At 57.4% G+C, this 19,774-nt stretch overlaps 1 protein-coding gene across 2 annotated transcripts in view; it reads right to left on the bottom strand.

Moving 5' to 3' along the window:
- SULT4A1 (sulfotransferase family 4A member 1) overlaps positions 1–19,774 on the bottom strand; it is a 36,431-nt gene that overhangs the window by 6,251 nt on the left and 10,406 nt on the right. For both annotated transcript variants that reach the window (XR_493812.3, XM_007976032.3), the window contains exons 2-5: positions 9,468–9,598; positions 7,651–7,731; positions 6,596–6,722; positions 2,430–2,524 (exon numbers count right to left, since the gene is read on the bottom strand). Coding sequence is in view for 1 of the 2 variants with exons in the window: in XM_007976032.3 (XP_007974223.1) it covers positions 2,430–2,524; positions 6,596–6,722; positions 7,651–7,731; positions 9,468–9,598 (434 nt within the window). In the remaining variant the exon portion in view is untranslated. The remainder of the gene's footprint in view (positions 1–2,429; positions 2,525–6,595; positions 6,723–7,650; positions 7,732–9,467; positions 9,599–19,774) is intronic.

The following is a 19,774-nucleotide window of genomic DNA, read 5'->3' as shown; positions in this document are numbered from 1 at the left end:
AGCTGGCCAGGCGGGCACCTTCCCCATTCACCTTCTCATGTTGGGGCCTCACTGGCCCTGGGCAGTGCATGTCCAATGCCATGTCACTGTGGCAAAATAGTGACCAGCTGACAAATGCACACCCAGGGCCCCAGAAATTCCACTCCTGGGTATGGGCCCAATAAGCACAAACACCAACGTCCACTAGGACTCCAGAACATCCACGGAGGCTTTATTCATGACCACCCCAAAATGAAAACGGCCTCCACGCCCGGCAACACTGGATGGGTGAAGCAGTGGTGGCATATTCGTGCTGCAATGGAGCACCGACCACAGCACAGGAAAGAACGGAGCTCCACGCCACGCGGGTGGAAGAGCCTCGCCGTCTACACAGAAGCCAGAGAGCAAAACACATGAGAGTCTCACACGCGACAGCTTCCGAAGAGGCAACGCCAAGCTCCGGCGAGGGAGATCAGAGCGCAGTGGCCTCTGCGAAGCAGGGCTGTCAACTGCAAGAAGCTGGAATGTTCTGGATCTGGAAGGTGGCTGCCCGAATGTGACAGGTAAAAGGCTGTCAAGTCCCACACGTGTGCCGAGTACACCTCACTGTGCACGACACCTCCACAAAAAGGCACACACAAGGCAGGCCTGTGACAGGCCTACACGTAGGTGATTCTCACACAGTCCTCCCAGCCATGCAGTGACAGGGGGTGCTGTCACCTCCCCACTTTACAGAGGCTTGGGGGGGGGGGGGGGTCAGGACTTTGGCCTGAGCAGCCAGTGTCCAGAACCCGTGTTGTTCTCCAGCACCACAGGAAAAAACCACAGCCAACGGCTTCATAGAGGTCAGCGGCAGGACCAGGGTTCCGACCTGCTTGGGGCCACATCCTCCTCTCTACTACACCGTCCTCTGGGCATGAACAGGGACCCTAAATGTGGCTCTGTGTCAAATTGTGTGGACAAGAGGCAGACAGGTGGGAGGCCCACAGAGCGTCAGACAGGCTTACCCAGCAGTCGGCTCCGTGGTGCGTGTGACCTTGGACCACCGCATGACCTCGCTGTTTCCTCACCATGACACAGAGCTACGGTGAGGACCCATTTGGGGAACCGACAGCACGCGCCAGCCAGCAGCAGACCCGCAGACGGGGTCCCTCCTGCACACCGAGCAAGCCCTGAAAGGCCACGCTCCTGCAAAGGCTGACCTGGCCCATGCTGACCACAGGCCCCGGTGCCAGAGCACAAAGGAACCCAAGAGTAACTGCAGTAAATGCAACGCACACCCCCCTGCCCCAGAACCACAACACACACCCCCTGCCCCAGAACCACAACGCACACACCCCGCCCGAGCCACAACGCACACACCCTGCCCCAGGGCCACAACGCAAACACCCCCCGCCGGAGCCACAACGCACACACCCCGCCCCAGGGCCACAACGCACACACCCAGCCCCAGGGCCACAACGCACACACCCAGCCCCAGGGCCACAACGCACACACCCCGCCCCAGGGCCACAACGCACACACCCCCTGCCCCAGAGTCACAAGGCACACACCCCGCCCCAGCGCCACAGGGGACTGCGTGTGGCTCTGTTCACAGCCAGGTCTGGAGTCTTCCTGCAGGTGTGGGGGAAGCACAAGGCCGGCCTTCCCGCCCCTGGGCTTCTGACCTCCAACCCCAGCACTGGCTCACCCTCCCCCACACCCAGCTCTCCTCTCTGTCCTCCGGCCAACCTCCTCCCTATCCCAGCTCCCACCCGCTGCTACTCAACCTAAACCTGCTTGTCTGTCAGCCATTGGCACCAGCAGCCCCACAGCCAGGCCTCGTCTGTCCCCTACACCAACATGGTTTCCAGCAACCTCACGGTCCACACCTGCACCCCATCCTCTTTCCTCTTTCCCATGGGCCAGGCCACAGGTGTCTCCTGCCTGTCCTGCCACTGGAAGCCCCTCTGCCCAGGCTCCAGCCCCAAGCCCTCCTGCCCCTGCCTGGACTAAGACCTTGTCCCATTAGTTCTTTTCAACCCCTCCCCCAGCGCCTGCCTCCTCCGCAACACCTAGAAAATGCCCAGCCTCTCCTGTGGTGACCCAGGCTCCCCAAGCTACTAGCTACCTCGTGTCTCACTGCAGACACTGGCCTCTCCTCAATGTCCCATCAACCACCACTGTACAGCACTCCAAAGGCCCCCTGAGAAGCCAAGCCCCAGTCCCCTCCCCACGCCCGCCTTCCTGGGTCCCTCAACCTCGCACCCCACCTCAGGCTTTGACAGGCTGCTCCCCACACCCCCAACCCCCGTTCCAGTCCACAAACCGTCCCGCCCCTTCCTCTGTCCCTCCTCAGACGCTGCCTCCTCCTCCTCCCACATGCGTATTGTAAAGGGCTCCCCGGATCAGGAGCTGCCAGCCTCGCGAGGGCCAGGCACCCCAAGGACAGCTGCTCCGGCAGCACTCACCCGATGCATGTCTTCATACTTGAGAAAAAGCACGTTCGAGTCCATGCGGTGCTCCCAGAACTCCTGCACGTGCTCAAACCAGGAGCCATAGCCCACTGCGGAGACAGGGGACAGGGTGAGCCACACAGCTGGGCAGGAGAAGCATGCACATAGGGCCGTCCCCACCCCACAGGGCTGCCCTCCTGCCGCCCAGCAGCCGTGATGAGGACATCGTGATCCCTGAAGACACGTCCGGCAAAGGCCCCCGAAGCACTCACGTCCTGAGCCATCCCAGCCCTCCCACCTTGAAGACCTGACCGTGGGGGTGACAGCCTCTGAGGTGGTCTCTGTGGTACCGGGCAGTGGATTGCAACAGTGCCCATTACTTTATCCCCTTAACAAGTGGTCACCAGGAAGCCTGGAACAAAGTCCAGAGGAACTGGGACAGGGCCACTAGGGTTTGCTACTGGGGACAGGGTGGGGTGTAGGAAGTTGTAGGACAGATCCAGAACATGGGGCTCTGCTGGGCAAGAGGGCCACAGGCAGTAGCCTCAGTAAATCGAGGAACTCTCCATGGGAACTGAAAGCTGAAGACGGGCAGGGAGTCCTGTCCTGACCTCCAAGAAGCCAGCACTCCTGCACCCACACCTTGGCCCTGCACTTCCTGCGCAGCCCGCGCTGCCTCAGAGCCCCTGGTGTGCGGTGGGGCACACAGCCGGGGACCAGCTCATGGGGTCTCCAGTCTGCTCTGCAGTGTTCTTTATAAAAGCTATGGGTCTTCCTCTGCCTGCCACATGCGGTGACCACCACTGTAAGGGTTTCCTCCAAAGGGACCTCCATATGACAGAGAGCAAGGCGTCAGTTAAGGATCACCGGGCAGTGGGGGCTGACTGCGCTGAGCAGCGGGAAGCAGCCCAGCTGGATGAAGGGCGCTGGCTGTAGAAACTCTTCTGCTGGGCCCTGCCCCCAGGCCGCCTGCAGGATTCCCAGGAGGAGCTGCACCCACACCCCACCAAAACCTCCACTTTCTGTGGAATAAAGCTGAGTCCCAGAGAAGAGAAGACTTCCCCACGTCACCAACAGGTCAGTAATCATGGGGGCCCAGACAGGGCAGCCCAAGCCACCTGACTGCAGGCCCGTCAAGGGGAGCTAAGTCCAAGCAGATGAGCCCCTGGGGCAGAAGGAAGAGTCGAATGGCCTGGTGAACATGGAAGGTAAAGACAAACCCCACTTCATTCCAAGGAAGAATGCACCAAGATGTCAAAAACAGACATCCTCACGACATGGAGATGCATGGGGAAAATGTGAGGACCCTGGAAGAAGCAAGGCATGAAGGACTGCACACGTGGTCCTGCACTGATGCGAGCAGCAAGTGCACCGGGCCCCGGCGCAGGAGTGGGGACGGGAACCAGCTGCAGGTTGCTGGGTAGAGGCCTTCCCGCCAGAATGCCTGAGAGGAGGGAGGACGCCGGGCCCCTCCACACTCTTCCCTGGGCTCCACGCTGCTTTGTGAAAGGGAAGGGAACCACCCATCTGGAATATTAAGGAAGAATAACAAAACCTCCCTGTCCACCCCAGAGAAGACATGGACACAGAGGCTGCGTGTGCCACACTGCAGGCGCCAGAGGGACCCTGTCTACACAGCGTCCTCACACGGCAGGCATCACAGGGACCCTGTCTACACAGCGTCCTCACACTGCAGGCGCCAGAGGGACCCTGTCTACACAGCGTCCTCACACGGCAGGCATCACAGGGACCCTGTCTACACAGCGTCCTCACACTGCAGGCGCCAGAGGGACCCTGTCTACACAGCGTCCTCACACGGCAGGCATCACAGGCACCCTGTCTACACAGCGTCCTCACACTGCAGGCGCCAGAGGGACCCTGTCTACACAGCGTCCTCACACGGCAGGCATCACAGGGACCCTGTCTACACAGCGTCCTCACACGGCAGGCATCACAGGGACCCTGTCTACACAGCGTCCTCACACTGCAGGCGTTACAGAGACTCTGTCTACACAGCGTCCTCACACTGCAGGCGCCACAGGCACCCTGTCTACACAGCGTCCTCACTGCAGGCGCCAGAGGGACCTTGTCTACACAGCGTCCTCACACTGCAGGCGCCACAGGGACCCTGTCTACACAGCGTCCTCACACTGCAGGCGTTACAGAGACTCTGTCTACACAGCGTCCTCACACTGCAGGTGTCATAGGGTGCCTGTCACGGGGCATCCTCCCACTGCAGGTGTCACCTGCCTCCAGGGCCCTTTGCCCTCCAGCCTTGCGGAGTTGGTCGCCATCCTCAGGCACGGTTGTTTACGCAGGTCCCTCCTGCCATCGCCTTGTGCTGCGGTCTCTGAGCCCAGCCTGTCTAGACATGGTGTGCTTTCAGGGTTCCCACGCATATTAGTTTCCAACGTCTTCAAGACATCAGGCAGGGGAGTCCAGCAGGCCTCAGTATGTGCATGCCCACTGACTGACAATGATGGTGGAGTACGGGGGTGCTGAGTGGGCCTGTCTACAGGGTTTGCTGGGACCAAGGCACGTGTGTGGGACCTTGCACCCAGTGGAGGACAGGTCTGTGACTGTGGCGACATGGAGAGGCCTATATTAAGAGAACTGTTAACTGCTCTGGCCTGAGCAAGATGTTTGTAACCTCTTCCATAGCCTCTTCCACGTGCTGGTCTGAATGTGGGCATGGTCCCCATGCTCTGCAGAGAGGAGAGTCCATGCTGGACCCTAGGAAACAGCTTCAGAAGTCCAAGAGTGTGTGGCTCCAAATGCCTGCTGGACCACAAGGGCAGGTGCCAGGGCGGGGAGGCCATGGGAAGAGAAGCTGGACAGAAGGTCTGGAACAGGCTCGGGGGCTTCGGGGTGCAGGTCTGGGCTCTCCTGCCCCTTGCAGGCAGGGCCACTTCTCAGCAGGCACAGTGGAAGCAGAGGTTCAAGGGCTGGAAACAGAATCATTCCAGGGTTTTGAGGCCCTCGTGGGTTTTTAAACTGCAAGCAACAGAGTTGGCCTGTGGCACCCTGCACCGCCCCACCAAGAGGCCCCCTTCCACCAGGCCTGGCGGCAGCTCCAGGTCCACTCCCTAAGTTCCACTTAAACTCAGGGGCATTACGTTCCAGGATCTCTGCTACATGATTCATCCTAATCTTGTCACACAATCCCCCTATAGAATCCCTGATAAGCCACACTGAACAATGCGGCTCAGCATCACTTCAGTTGGGAAATAAAATAGAAAGTGTATTTTCAGCCTTGGGTAGGGATGAGTCTCAGTGTAGATTTAATTAAAGTGCAGCTTTTATGACACATTTCAAAGCTCCTCTGCCTGCACACCCTACACTGCTCACTTCTGTCCCAGGACCCCCAAAAGCCATGGCTGGCCATGGGGAGCCATGGCCCCCATGGAAGGCAGGAGCAGAACTGCACTGAGGAGCTCCTGCCACCACTCCCAAGAGACAGGCGGCCCAGCAGGGCAAGAGAATAAGGACTGGGAGCGAGTGGGACCGAGACAAGGGGCCTGGTCCTGCCTTCCTTGAGTGCAGGGCAGGGTGGAACCCAGCCTCGCTCCTCTGCAGAGGCTGGAACGGAAGCCAGAGAACAGCACCCGGCACTCTCGGCCCGGCTGTCCTCCTCCCTGCCTCCCTGCGGGCACAAGTGAACCTTGTCCCGGTGGCTTGCCTGTGCCTGAGGTTCAGCCCGGTTGTCCTCCTCCCAGCAGGCACAAGTGTCCCCTGCCCCAGTGGCTTGCCTGTGCCTGAGGTCCAGCCAAAGGCCCATGCCTGTCACACTTAGCTACAGTCTCCACTCCAGTCTCTGTCACTAACAGCAATGATACCTGGGCCTCCATTTTTACTGTTTTCATTCTCTCCCTGTTTGAAACCCAGGTAGGAAGGAGGGATGTTTTAACTGGGGAACTTCTCAGACACCCCAACAGTGTGGTATAAGAGAAGGGCTCCGGGGTCAGATGGACCTGCTCTGACACACACCAGCTCTACGGTCTCAGCCACGTTCATGACGCCCTCAGCCTCAGTGTCTTCATCTGTAAAGTGGACCGCAGACCTGACCTACGTGGTCCCTGTCAGAACTGGAGACCGTGCCGGGGAAGCACCTAGCACCTGCCAGGTCATCCACGACAACAGACGGCTCCCGTTCTAACATGCCGCCAGGCTGCAACACTCACGCTTATCATTCATAAACCTCCGGCAGAATTCTTGGAAGGTGCCTCGGTAGCTCATGGTCCGCAGAGAGCGGTGGAACTGATAATAAGACACCACCAGGTCCTTGGGGTTGCGAGCCATATAGATGACCTGTGGGCGACAGGAGCGAGGTGAGTCCATGTCTCCTTCCTTCCCAGGCAGGGCTGCCCCAACACAGGCCAGCCCCCCGAACCTGCTGGTGCACCTCACAAACCAACACTCGCTTCCAACATCCAGTTGGGGCCCATGTGCACAGCCGCTGGTGCTGCTGCTTCACTGTTTCAGCAGAAAGGGGCCCTGTCCATGCAGTAGTGCTGGCCAGGATAATTACTTGAGTATTTAATTTTTGTCCTCTAGAAGACAGAAAACTTGCAACCCTGATCCCGGTCTCCGGCTGGGTGCAGTGACTCACATCTGTAATCCCAGCACTTTGGGGGGCTGAGTCAGGTAGATCACCTGAAGTCAATAGTTCAAGACCAGCCTGGCCAACATGGTGAAACCCTGTCTCTACTAAAAATATAAAAATTAGCCGGGTGTGGTGGCGCGTGCCGGTAATCCCAGCTTACTCAGGAGGCTGAGGCAGGAGAATCACTTGAACCAGGGAGGCAGAGGTTGCAGTGAGCCAAGATCGTGTCATTGCACGCCAGCCTGGGCAACAGAGTAAGGCTCTGTCTCAAAAAAAAAAAAAAAAAAAAACCACACACACACACACACACACACAACAACCCACAGGCCTCGGCATTTGATGCAATTGAAAAACAAACAGAATTCGGCTCAAAGCAGACACACGCTAGGATTAGGCTGGCCACAGCCATGTTCGATTGTGAGGTAAAAACCAACCCAACATTAAAAACTTGGGTAAAATGCTAGAGATGCATGACCCAAGACGGCCTCAGAAGGGACCTTCACCTGTGGGGTCCTTGGGAAGACAGCCCCCGAGGTCAGGTAAGTGCCAGGGACCTGCATGTGTGTTGCGCAGGGGCCTTGGGCTCCTCTTGGTGGGGACTCATCTCGGGAGGCAGAGGGGGTGCCAGCTTACCTTGGAGTCCCCATTGTGGAGGTCGGAGGGCAGAAAGCGGTAGGGCAGGTGGCTCTTGATGAGGCGGGGGGAGGTCAGTTCCTACGAGGAGTGAGAGGGAGAGGCAGGTCAGAGGAAGGGGTGAGACCAAGGGGAGGAGCGGGGCCAGAGGAGGAAGGAAAGGGTGGGGTTCAGGGTAAGTGGGGTTATCAGAGGGAACGACAGGGTAGTGGAGGGGCCAGGAGAGCAGCAGGGTAAGAGGGAGGAGTGAGGCCAGGGGGAGGGGTGAGGTCAAGGGGAGAGGGACCAGAGGACAAGGGAAGGGGTGGGGGCCAGGGAAGAAGGATAGGAATCAGAGGGAAAGGCGAGGCCAGGAGCGGGGAGAGGTCAGAGCAGGAGGCAAGGCTGTCATTCCCTGGTCTCCTCTCCCGGAGACAGTCTCGGACCCAGCCAGGACAGCCTCCCTTGTCAACTGAGACAAATGTTTGAGACATGAGCACACCTCGGCCGGGTGTCTCTATCTGGCAGTAGAGACAAGGGTCCCTGACCTCGGCCGGGGGAGTCCACCTACCATAGCCACAGCCACAGGGTCCACTCAGGGGGCCTGGGAGCTACTGCCCTGGCTTGGAGTGGTATCAGAGGGCAGCAGAGGCAGCAGGAGGCACCAGGCCCAGTGGGTGCTGCCAGGCTGGCGCTAGACCACATAGCAACCTGGCCTGATGCGCTCGCTGCTTCCACCTGCCCCTCAGGCCTTCCCATCAGCAGCTAGGGTGGTCCTGTAAACCAGTCAGCACCATCTTCCTCTGCTCAGAGCCAATCTTCCCAGTTGCCCTAGGAATGGGCCCAGCCCTCATGAAGCCAAAGAGCCCAGGACCATTGCCTGAAACCCCAAGACTTGCCTATTGCTCTGGAGGGCCAGGCCCCTCATGCTGTGCAGTCTCTGTTCACCGGTCCCTATGCTCCTCTCCTCTTTCAGGACCTGCCTCAGACATCCCCAAGGGAGATGGCCGGTCCCCTCCTGATCTGCTCCTCTCCCAGCACTGATCGCTGTCTAGCTACTATGGCTTCCTGGGCTGAGAGGCCAGGCCTGATGCTGTCAGTCACTGCCACCCCCAAGGCCAAGAGCGGTGTCTTGAACGCGGTGGCCCTCAGCACAGCAGTACCGAACGACACCCAGATGGTTCTGCACGGACAAGGAGAACAAGGTGACTGCTCAGGCCCGAGGGGCTGGGGTGCAGACAGGGGCCCTGGAGGGTCACAGGGGTCTTGTGCCATGCCACGGGGCGGGACGGCACTCTCAGAGCTGGGTTTCAGAATGCTACTCCAGAGGGAGGGGGGCAGGCATGGTGGAGGCTGCAGTTCTGGCCCATTCAGGTGTGAGGCTGGAACTAAAGAGGTGCAGCGGATGGAGTGGGGGGTCTCTGGGTGTGTCTGAGGGGTGACGGGGCCAGGGCTCTGGAGTAACATTTATTTCATTCTTGATACAAAATATTTGATGCAAACGCATCCTACCCAGCTCCCTCAGAGGAGGGTCCCCAGGGGAAAGCAAGGGGGAGGCCCAGGGCCTGCTCCCCCGGAATGGCCCCTCAGCCCCGTGACCCCCAGGCACTGACTTCCTTTCCACCTCCCAGACTCCTTGAGACGCTGATGTGTCACCCACACCCTCATCAGGTTCCAGGTCACTGCCAGCTCAGGCCTGCCAGGTTCTCCTCCGGCTATCTGGGGCTATCTGCTCTCCCCTAACCCACAGAGCCCTCAGGAGCAACTGTCAATCATCAGGGTATAACTGCAGAAATACCCTAAAGAGGTGCTGGGACAGGTGCCACTGGCCTGGGTACCTTGATGATGTCCAGGCCCGGCTGCGGATACTCCAGGACTGGGAGCTGCTCGTCGATGTTCATCAAGCCGATCTCATCGGGGTCAGCACCCTGGCTCACCAAGTAGACCACCTCCTGCAGCAAGCTGGTGCCTGGAGGGGAGAAGCCCCAGCATGGGGTGCTCAGAGGAAGCCCAAGCGCTCGGTCCTGTGCTCAGGTCAACACCTGCTGCCCAAGAAGGGCGACTTGAGTCTGGGGGAAGAGGAGTGGGCCCCGCACGGTCTCAGCCTAAATCCCCTGTGCTGGGTCATGGGCCAATCGGCTCTGATTCTCAGAGGGGCCAGGATGCTTCACAGGGCTGTTAGGAGAACAGAACAGAATAGAACCCAACCCCTGTTACAGAAGTGGCTCAGGGGCTGTACGGGTGGGTGACTTGGCCCAAGGCCTCCAGAGGCTGAACTTGGCAGTTTACACAGGAATGATGGGCCAGGGGAATGACCCACTAGCCAAGATGAGGAAATGACATCTGCCCAGTATCTACTGAAGCTATATATATATAGCCCATGATCCAGGAACTATCCTGGGGAGACCCAAGGGAAGCCAGTGCTTGTCGATCTGTACACAGGTTCTAGAACAATCTTGGCCACATCATTCATAAAGTCACTTGGAAACACAAATATCCATCAGCAATAGAATGAGTAAGTTGTGACAATCACCATGGGATACTAGACAGCAATGAAAAAGAATGAACTGCAGACACAGCACAGCCAAGCCCCACAGACAGGATGTGATGGAGTCCTCCCACCCCAAGGCACTCTGGGGTACAATCCTGTATGTCCCATTGGCATGAGGTTCAAGAATGGGCAAAACTAAACTACAGTGACAGAAGTGAGAACAGTGGTTATATTTTGGGTTGGTTATTGATTCAGAGAAGGCACAAAGGCGATTCCAGGGTCTAGAGCTATTAACTAGGTCTGGTGGGAATTACATAGAAGCACGCTACAATATGCTACAATATTATCATACATGCAGGTTTTCATCTATGGTCCTGGCTCATTATGGCCCCTCAGCCCCGTGAGGGGACTGGACCACTCCGAGCCTCAGAAGCAGGCCTTAGTATACAGTCTCAGTCTCTCTCTCTCTCTCCCTCCCCCCCCCTTCTCTCTCCTCCTCTCTCCCTCTCTCTGCCTTCCTCCAACTCATGTGCACGTGTAAGATATAATTCAATTAAAAAGAGAAAAATCACCTCCACCTGCCAGTGGCCTAGTCAGCATAACCTGCTCTCCTAAGACTGTGGGGAGATGCAGCCAACGGGAAAAGCCTGGGCAAGCACAGCGTGCCACGCCATTAAAGGCAAGGAGAGGCCTGCAGGGAACAAGGAGCTCGTGTGTGCTGAGGATACCCTGGCACTCGCTCACAGGACCATACCTGCCCACTGGACTACAGACATGCTGCCCAATTCTCCCTCCTCACAAATCAGCCACCTGGCTTAGTAGGCCTCCCGCCTGGGTCTGGGAACTGTCCCTCTGGGACAAACAGCACCTTTCACACTCAGGTTCGACGGCTTCCAGCCCAAAACCCTTCCGTAGCTTCCCACTGTTCACAAACTCAGGCCCAGGTATGAGCTCTCCACACCTGGCACGGGGTCCAGGCTGTACCCTCCTGGGTGGGGCCAACCACAGCACTATCTGCTCGGCCTGTATGCTCCTCCCAGCCTCAGCCTAGGCAGAGCTGTCTCAGAGCCCCCGCCCCTTCGAGTCGGCCTTTTCTGATGGCCAGGATCACCTGCAGTGCGCACCCTGGGACACATGGGACAGGCCCTCTCTTCCCTGCTACGGCCCAGGGGCAGCAGGCACTGTGACCGGCCCCACACCTGGTGCAGGCAGGAGGAAGCGGGGCCCTGCCTGGACCACACATGGGGCTGACTGCATGCACTGGTGCCTTGAGTGCAGAGTCCCATTCGAGGACCCTAGGGCCAGGCAGGACACCCAGCCAGAAGTGTGCTGGGACCAAAGGTAACTCCCCGGGGAGAAAGGCGGTCCTCTGCGCTTTCTCCAGCCTCTGTCCCCAGGCCCCAAAACAGCTCCAGGTCCCCAGTGATCCTCAGTCATCACCTTGTCTGACCTCCCAGAGGAAATGGGCACAGCTTAACCCACCGTGGTCCCTTCACATCAGCGGCTCCAGTTTCTGCCACTGGCTCCTCATCTTCCCACCCTGAACACGGTGACAGCCCGGAGTGCAGCCCCAGCCCCTCCCCCCAGGTCACACCCAGGTCCACCCCTCCACACATCAGCCTCCGGGGCACATGCCCATGAACTCCAGCAGCTCACCCGCTGCCCAGCACCTCAGCGGGACCCAGCCAGCTCTGGGGGGAACTTCTGAGGCTGTCTCCTCCGCAGCCCCTGCAGCCTGTCTCAGCAAGCAGCCTCTCCAGCTGACAGGGGCTCGGGCTGCATGGTGGCCTCACTGTGGCTCACCCGGCTCCTCTCCTCTCTCCTTGCCTCAGCTAGCCCCGCCAGCCCTGCCATCTGGTGTGTCCAGAGCTGACCCTCCCCCTGCGACACCGCGTCCTCACACCTGAGCTGCTTCCCATGAGGGCTCCTCCCTGGCTCTCTGCTGCCACCCAGCTCACTCTGCCTGTTGGGAACCGGGACGCACAGGAGGAGGCGAGCGGTGCGGGGGCAGGCATTACAGCCTGAGCTCTGCCTCCTGTCAGATCAGCGGGAACACGAGATTCTCACAGGAGCACGAACTCTATTGTGAACTGCACCTGCGAGGGATCTGGGCTATGTGGTCCTCATGAGAATCTACTTAAATCCCGACGATCTGAGGTGGAGCAGTTTCATCATGAAACCATCCCCATTACCCCACCACCTGGGTTCATGGAAAAACTGTCTTCTGCAAAACCAGTCCCTGGTGCCACAAAGGTTGAGGACCACTATTCTACCTCTGTTTTCAACCCAGTAACCAAAACTGTGGCTTTAACATGGAAGTCAGACCCCACCACTGTCCACTGCCGCCGTCTGGAGCAGCTCTGCCTCCCGCAGAGTCAACGCAAGGCCTTCACCGTGTTCCACTCCCTCACCACCTGGCTCTCCCTTGAGCTCCCTCCCTCCTGCCTCTGAGCCCAACCAGCCCTTCCCCAGGCTGCTGGCATTGGTGCCCCTACCTGGAGCCTCCTCACTCCCTGACTCCTCCCTGCGCCTGCTCAGATGCCGCTCAGTCAGCACGGACTCCCTCACCAGCTATGGGTCTAACTCCTGCCCCTCGCCCTGTCATGTGGTCCCTCTGTGCTATCTACCTGCCCAGGAACAGCCTGCAAATTCCTTTGCGTGCTCTCTCCCCTCTCCACCTTAAGGACAGGGGCTATTTTGTCTTGTTCTTTGCTGCACCCGGAGAGCCAGCATGTGGCCATGCTCAACTCATATTTCCTGAGTGGACCAACAAACGCTGGGTGCTGCATAGACTCTGAGTAATCAGAAGGGGATGTGTTGATCAAGGAAGACTTCCTGGAGGAGGGAGCTTTGGGGCAAAGGCACTGAAGGAAGGAAGTAGTGTGGCTTGGTGATGGAAAACAAGCTCTCTTCAATACACAGAAAGAACTCAGCACATGGACTCTCCCACCAACCTGAGTAGGAAATACAACCATCCTCATGGCAGACGAGGCTCCTAAGGCCAAAATGTGCCAAGGGTTACAGAACCAGAGTGTGGCTGACTTGCCTGTTCCTCCTCGTGAGGACCATCCAGCCAGCAGCTCAGGACAGCCGCAGTGAGGGGGTCTTTGTCCTTAGAAATCAGACTGCGGGCAGCATCCCTGAAAGGGGCCTCTCCCAGTGACATCTTCATCACCTATTCTTCACGTTCCCCACCCCTGCAGCCCCACAGGCCAACAACCCAGACAGACATTCTCTGCACATTGAAGTCTTCTGACATCAGTATCGGCCACTTCAGTTCCACACGTCCCATCCTCACCCCCATTAAATATTTATGCCAGAAGATCAGCCAAAGGAAGCTCTTGACCCATCAGGTCCACCTGGCCCTGTCCCCGTGGCCCGTCTCTCCAGCCTGCCACGTCCATTTCCTGGTTGAACACCTCCTAACCTTACCTTCTCCCGCTTCCAGGAGAATTCAACAGGAGGTCAACACGGGCATCAGGGAGAGAGGGGCAGCGAGAACACACCAGGAAACACGCAGGGAACAGGTCCCGGCCATCCTAGGGCATAAAGCCAGCTGGCAAGATGCGATAACATGATCAAAGAAAAATGGTCATTATACTATCTGGTCACTTACCTCATTCCAGGCACACTTCTAAGCACTTTGAACCCAAGATCAAACCCAGCTTCAGAGTCAGACAGTCCTAGCTCTGCAAGGCCCTCTGCCAGATGCCAAGCTGTGGCACCCAGCACTCCTCCCACTGGTCTCTCTCCATGCTCCTGGTGGTGCCCTTGGGCATGGGCATGAGCCCTGCCAGCCCTCCACCGACCCCCTCTGCTCTGGCCAGCCTCCCACCCCCTTCCAAGCGCAGCACCCCAGTGGCCCAAGGCCTTCAACAGGCTGCCCTCTGCCTGGCCAGCTCGGGCTTGCTCTGTGGGTCGCTGCTCCCAGGAAGCCTTCCCTGACAACACACCTCTCGATCAGGTGCCCTTCCCTGGTCCCACAGAGCCCTGGACACTGTCCTAGCACACTGTCACACTGTGCCTGGCTGGGGCAAGCCCTGTGAGGGCAAGGAACTGGTCTTAGTCACTGTTTTAGTTTCCCAGGGTGCTGCCAGAGATCACCCAAAACTTGGTGGCTTGAAACAAGAGAAATGTGTTCTCTCGCAGCGCACACTTTTGGAGGCCAGAAGTCCCAAAGTGGAGGTGTGGGCAGGGCTGCGCCCCTTTCTGGAGACTGAGGGAGAATCCTCTTCTGCTGCTCTCCCCTCCACCCACCTTGCCACCGCCCTCCTCCTTCCTGCCTGGCACTCCGACCCCAGCGCAGGTACCCCCACCCACCCAGCGAGCCTTTTATTCACTCAGCAGAGGGCTCACTATGTGCCAGGCTCCAGGTTGGCCCAGGAGTCCCAGGAATGACACCATCCCTGCCACCTTCCAGAAAATGGAGGTGGTGATGCCCCTCTCTTCTTCACAGGGCTGCTGGGGTCAAAGGAGATGACGTGCAGAAGGGCCACAAAGAGAATCAGGCCTGCTCAGGCCCAAAGAGAATCAATATAAACCAACGTCAACTCAGCAACTGAAATCAAGATGGGGCACCACCAACAGGACCTGCTCACTTGCAAGGACACGCCACAGTCTCACAGCAAACCTGGCAACCCTCATCACAGCACAGGACAGGAACCTCCTGGTACCCACCGATGAAGCCACACACCTGGAGCAGACAAAGCAACGCCCACAGCCAACCCTGTGGCGCCCTCTAGTGGCGCCCTCTAGTGGCGCCCTCTACCGGCCTCGAGCAGGAGGGTCCATGAGCACTACCTTTACTGACAGGGAAACAAGGCACTGGGCAGTGGGGGCCCGCCTGGAGCTGGAGCCACTTCCCAACAGGGCCAGGTGGGGCCGAGGCAGGAGTGAGAGGTGGAGGAGTCCTAGTGAGGCCAGTCATGTTGCTGCGGGACAAACGGGGGCATGGGGCTGTGGCCACGCTGGGGCCCCTGAAGAGCAGTGAGGGCAAACACGCCACTGCCAAGGTGGGGACCCAGGAGGGCACCAATCTTCCTCATCACAGCTGGGCAGCTGGAAGCCAGCCCAGGCCCCAGCAGATCCACCCTGAGCGGGGAAGAGTCAAGCTTTCAAACAGAAACCAGGGGAGCCAACAGGGCAGGGCCACCAGTTGGCCAGTAACTCGAGCCACACGCGCTCTCCAGCAGCTCTTCGCAAGTTGGCTAGAAGCAGTAATTCACAGAAGTGCCTCTGCTGACACCACTGCAATCACTTCTGAGTGGCAAACCGATCAATACCCCCTGCAGCAGCGTGCAGTGCACACTGACACCTGGACTTGGGTCGAGGCCTGCAGGAGGCCACTGCTGTTCTGGGGTGGAACTCCCCAGGACTCTAGAGAATAGCCTGTCTTAACACTGGGCACAGAGCCCATCAAAAATTCCCACCGGAACTCATCACAGAAGGCATCAGAACTGATCAGAACGGCCTGGAAACCACTAGGACCCTGTGGCTGAAACCCTTTGATTTTCACTCACAGGATTCACCAGTCGCACCTCTGACAGGGACAGGAGGCAGGGAAATATGGGGCAGAAGAGGGCGGGTCCCCAGCGGGGGCCCCACCCTCAAGCCAAAAGGCCTGATACCAAGGCCTGAAGTGAGAACTTACATCCCCGTTTTCCCGCTCAAATGTTATCTTTTCCAAAACCACGCCCTACCCCCAATCCTGTGCTTATAAAAACCCCAGAACTCAGCCAGCAGAGAGAGAAAAAGTAACTGGACGTCAGAGACTACGGTTGGACATCAGACAGAAACAGCGTGACTTCAGAGGAACAGGTTGATGGTGTAGCTTCAGAGTGTCTGGCCAGGAATGGCCAGACTCCAGGGGAAGATAACCTTCCCACTCCGTCCCATTTTCAGCTCCCCTTCCTGCTGAGAGCCACTTTCATCAGCAATAAAATCCCCCACATTTACCATCTTCAATTCGTTCATGCAGCCTCATTCCTCCTGGATGCCAGACAAGAACTCGGGTGCCACGAGTGCGGGCGCAAAAGGCTGTCACACTGACCCTTAGCCCTCGCTGGCAGAAGGCAGCTGCCTCACATGAAAAGGCAGAGGGCCCACTGAGCTGGTAATACTTCAGCCGTCCACAGACGGCCGGGTTAGAAGAGCACTGGAACACTTCCTCTGAACCCCAGGGGCCGCTGCGGGGCTGGTACAAAGTTTGTTCCTGCACCCGCTCACCTGCGTGCTCCCTCCCTTGAGGGTGAAACGAAGGAGGTTTGAGTGAGTGGAGTCCGCCCCTGCCAGCGCCAGAGCAGCCAGCTGACTCCAGCACTCGTGTACTCCAGCTCCCGCCTGCGAAGGAGTCAGGAAATGTCCAGCTTCACTTGTACCTAGTTGAAAAAGTCAGTCCTGTAAGGCACAAAGATCTACAGTTCTCTCCCCCTCTAATCCCACTCCCCAGAAGGAGACCTTTGGTAGATTCCTTTTACCCTCAAATTTTCAAAAAGTGTACTGATATTATTTTATGATCTGTACATATTAGATGGGCTAATGAGTTTTGACTGTGAAAGATGAGGACTTAGCCAAGTTCCCGAACACACAAGCTTCCCTCCTGCCGATTCAGTCGCAGCACGATTTTGGATTTAATTCAAGGCTTAATTTGGTGTTTAATGCAAAGTACACCATGTAGTGATTACATTTCCTCTTTTGTATACTATTTCACTTTTCCCAGAGTAGGTAACTGTCTTAGTTTGCTTATTTCATTTTCTGTATTGCTATTAATAACTCTTTCCACAACTCTAGCAAGCCTCCAAGCCTCAACACGGCCAGAGACACGGGGGGGTGTTCGCTCAATCCCATTTGCTGCTTGGGGACATGCCCCGTGCCTCTCCCTCCTCATCTGAGTGAGCGGCCTGGCATGGCTGCATGGGACCTTCCTAGACCTCCCCCCACCTTGGGTGCACTGGTCCTTTCTCCACAGCCCCCAACTGCAGGTGCCCTGGCTGCTTCCCGGGCGTGTGAGACTGAGGTAACTGCAAACATCCATATTCACCTCCCACGTGAGGGATAGTCTGGTCGTGCACAGAAGCCCAGGCTGGAGATCGCTTTCCGTCGTTCAGTCTTCTCGCTGCCAGTGGTGCCGCTGAGATCCTGGGGGCCTATTTTCCTCTCTGTGGGAGCTCTGAGATCTTCTCTTCGCCCCAGTTTACTCGTTCACTAGGCCAGCCAGTTGGCAGGGCTTGGGGTGTCTTTTATTGAGCTCTGAACATTCTGAAAACTCTGGCTTCAATAATTTTCTCTACCGTACTCTGTTCCCTTTCTGGAACTCCAAGATTAAACTTTCATTTTTCTTATCTTTTTGCTCCTGTTTGTCACCATTTTGCAAATTTTTTTTTTTTTTTTTTTTTTTTTTTTGAGGCGGAGTGTAGCTCTGTCGCCCAGGCTGGAGTGCAGTGGCCGGATCTCAGCTCACTGCAAGCTCCGCCTCCCGGGTTCACGCCATTCTCCGGCCTCAGCCTCCCGAGTAGCTGGGACTACAGGCGCCCGCCACCTCGCCCGGCTAGTTTTTTGTATTTTTTAGTAGAGACGGGGTTTCACCGTGTTAGCCAGGATGGTCTCGATCTCCTGACCTCGTGATCCGCCCGTCTCGGCCTCCCAAAGTGCTGGGATTACAGGCTTGAGCCACCGCGCCCGGCCCAAAAATTTTTATTCTACTTCCTGGGCTATTTTCTCAGCCTGACCACCCAAACCTCACAACTGTGCATTTAAAACCTCCACCATCACACTTTTCATCTCCAGGAGTCTTTGATGATCTCTCGTTATTCCTGTCTTCACTGCTGCTTCCTTTAGTGAAAGCAACACATGTCTTGACTCTCAAAGGATACTGCAAAGACTTATGAGTGGAGGTGGCGTTATTCTGGGTTTTTAGGTTTTCTTCTGCTCCTCACATGGTCTTTGCTTTCTCAGAGTCCTTTTTTCTGCTTTGTGTTTTGTCTCTGCAGGTCTCTATCCTTCCTGTTGGAGCCTTGCTACCTGGTGATCTTGAGTCCACTCACAGGTGAGGGAGAGACCGGGGGGGGGGCAGCCCTGGGGACCACACATGCGTGGGGAAGCAGCCTCGGTGCTTTCACAGCTGAGGACCTGTCACTTCGGTGGGAGATTCCATGAATAGGTATAGGGCTCTGCTTTGGGGTCAATTTCTCAAGAGGGTGCCTCCAACCCCAGCCTGGAGACTGGAACCAGGTCACAGGCATCCTAAGAGCTGAGGAGAGGAGGGGCTGGTAATCCCACCCTCCAAGTGTGCAGCCTGTGTGTGACCCTACTTCCCACATGCCCTGTGTCCCAGCCTTCAGCTGTGCACAGGACCCTCACATCACAGCCTCTACGGTCCCCAAAGGAAAACTGTCTCAGTGACAGCCTCTGGTTTCCATCCCCAGTGTCATGGACACCACATCAGGGGCTTCCTGGGCTGGGCTGCTGGAATGGGTTCCCACCTGGCCGCCCTCCCAACTGCAGCATTCAGGTTCCCTGCCTGCCCAGTGAGCCAGCACTCAGCCCCGCCTGTGATCTTCTGGGTTTCCAATCACCACACCCTCCTCTCCTGCTCTGGGAGTTCAGAGCGTTCTGTCCCTTTACTGTCACTTTAGTGAGGTTTGAAGAGGAAACAGACACCAGCGTGTGTGTTCAGTCTGCCCCACTGAAACACAGCCTCCTACAGGGTTCTGGAGTCCCAGGACATCCACAGGGATGCCATGCCAGAATCCCCCGGCTCCCTGAGAAACAGCAACAGCTGGAGTTTTTTTTTTTTTTTTTTTTTTTTTTTGAGACAGGATCTCACTCTGTGGCTCAGGCTGGAGTGCAGTGGCGCAATCATGGCTCACTGCAGCCTCACCCTCCTGGGTCCAAGGGATCCTCCCATCTCAGCCTCCTAAGTAGTTGGAACCACAGGCACACACCACCACACCTGACTAGTTTTTGTTTGTGTGGTTGGTTGGTTGGTTTTTGTAGAGAAGGGGATCTCCCTATGTTGCCCAGACGGTCTTGAACTCCTGGGCTCAAGCAATTCTCCTGCCTCAGCCACCCAAAGTGCTGGGATTACAAATGTGAGCCACCATGCCCGGCCCACAGCGGAACTTTTAAAGGGGCAACTCATCAGGGCCGGGCAACAGTCGAGGGCCTAGGGGCTCCTGCCCCCATCCGGGTGGGAACTGTCCCCCAACAGACACTGAGAATGCTCCCCACCTCCAAAAGGAAAAGGTGAAGGACGTCTGTTAAGTACCTGCCGCAGTCAGTCCTTGTCCCTGTGCTTCCGCACACTGTCTCTCAGCTCTCAAGACAATGCCCTTGACACAGAGCAGGACGGGAAGCTCTAAGAGGAAAAGTAGAGTTCCTGGTCACACGGCTGGCAACTGGATGGGGAGCCAAGACTTCCGGAGCCCAGCTCACAGCACTAGCTGAGGACACGCTGACCGAGACCCAGGAGCTCACTACAACGTCCCCCTTGAGTCTCACATACCTCACTGGAGCTGCTATTACCATCTAGCTTCACACAGGACCACACAGGCTCAGGGATGAACTGTCCAGGCCCACAGAGGCCAGTGGGCAGTGAACTCAGCACCTGAAACTTTCGCTCCAGAACCAGAGTGCTTTACACACACATCAGACACA

The sequence above is a fragment of the Chlorocebus sabaeus genome, chromosome 19, assembly GCF_047675955.1.
Source record: "Chlorocebus sabaeus isolate Y175 chromosome 19, mChlSab1.0.hap1, whole genome shotgun sequence".
In the NCBI taxonomy this organism is placed as follows: domain Eukaryota; kingdom Metazoa; phylum Chordata; class Mammalia; order Primates; family Cercopithecidae; genus Chlorocebus; species Chlorocebus sabaeus.
Note: the sequence above shows the minus strand (reverse complement) of the source record. Positions and strands in the feature narration are given on the sequence as shown.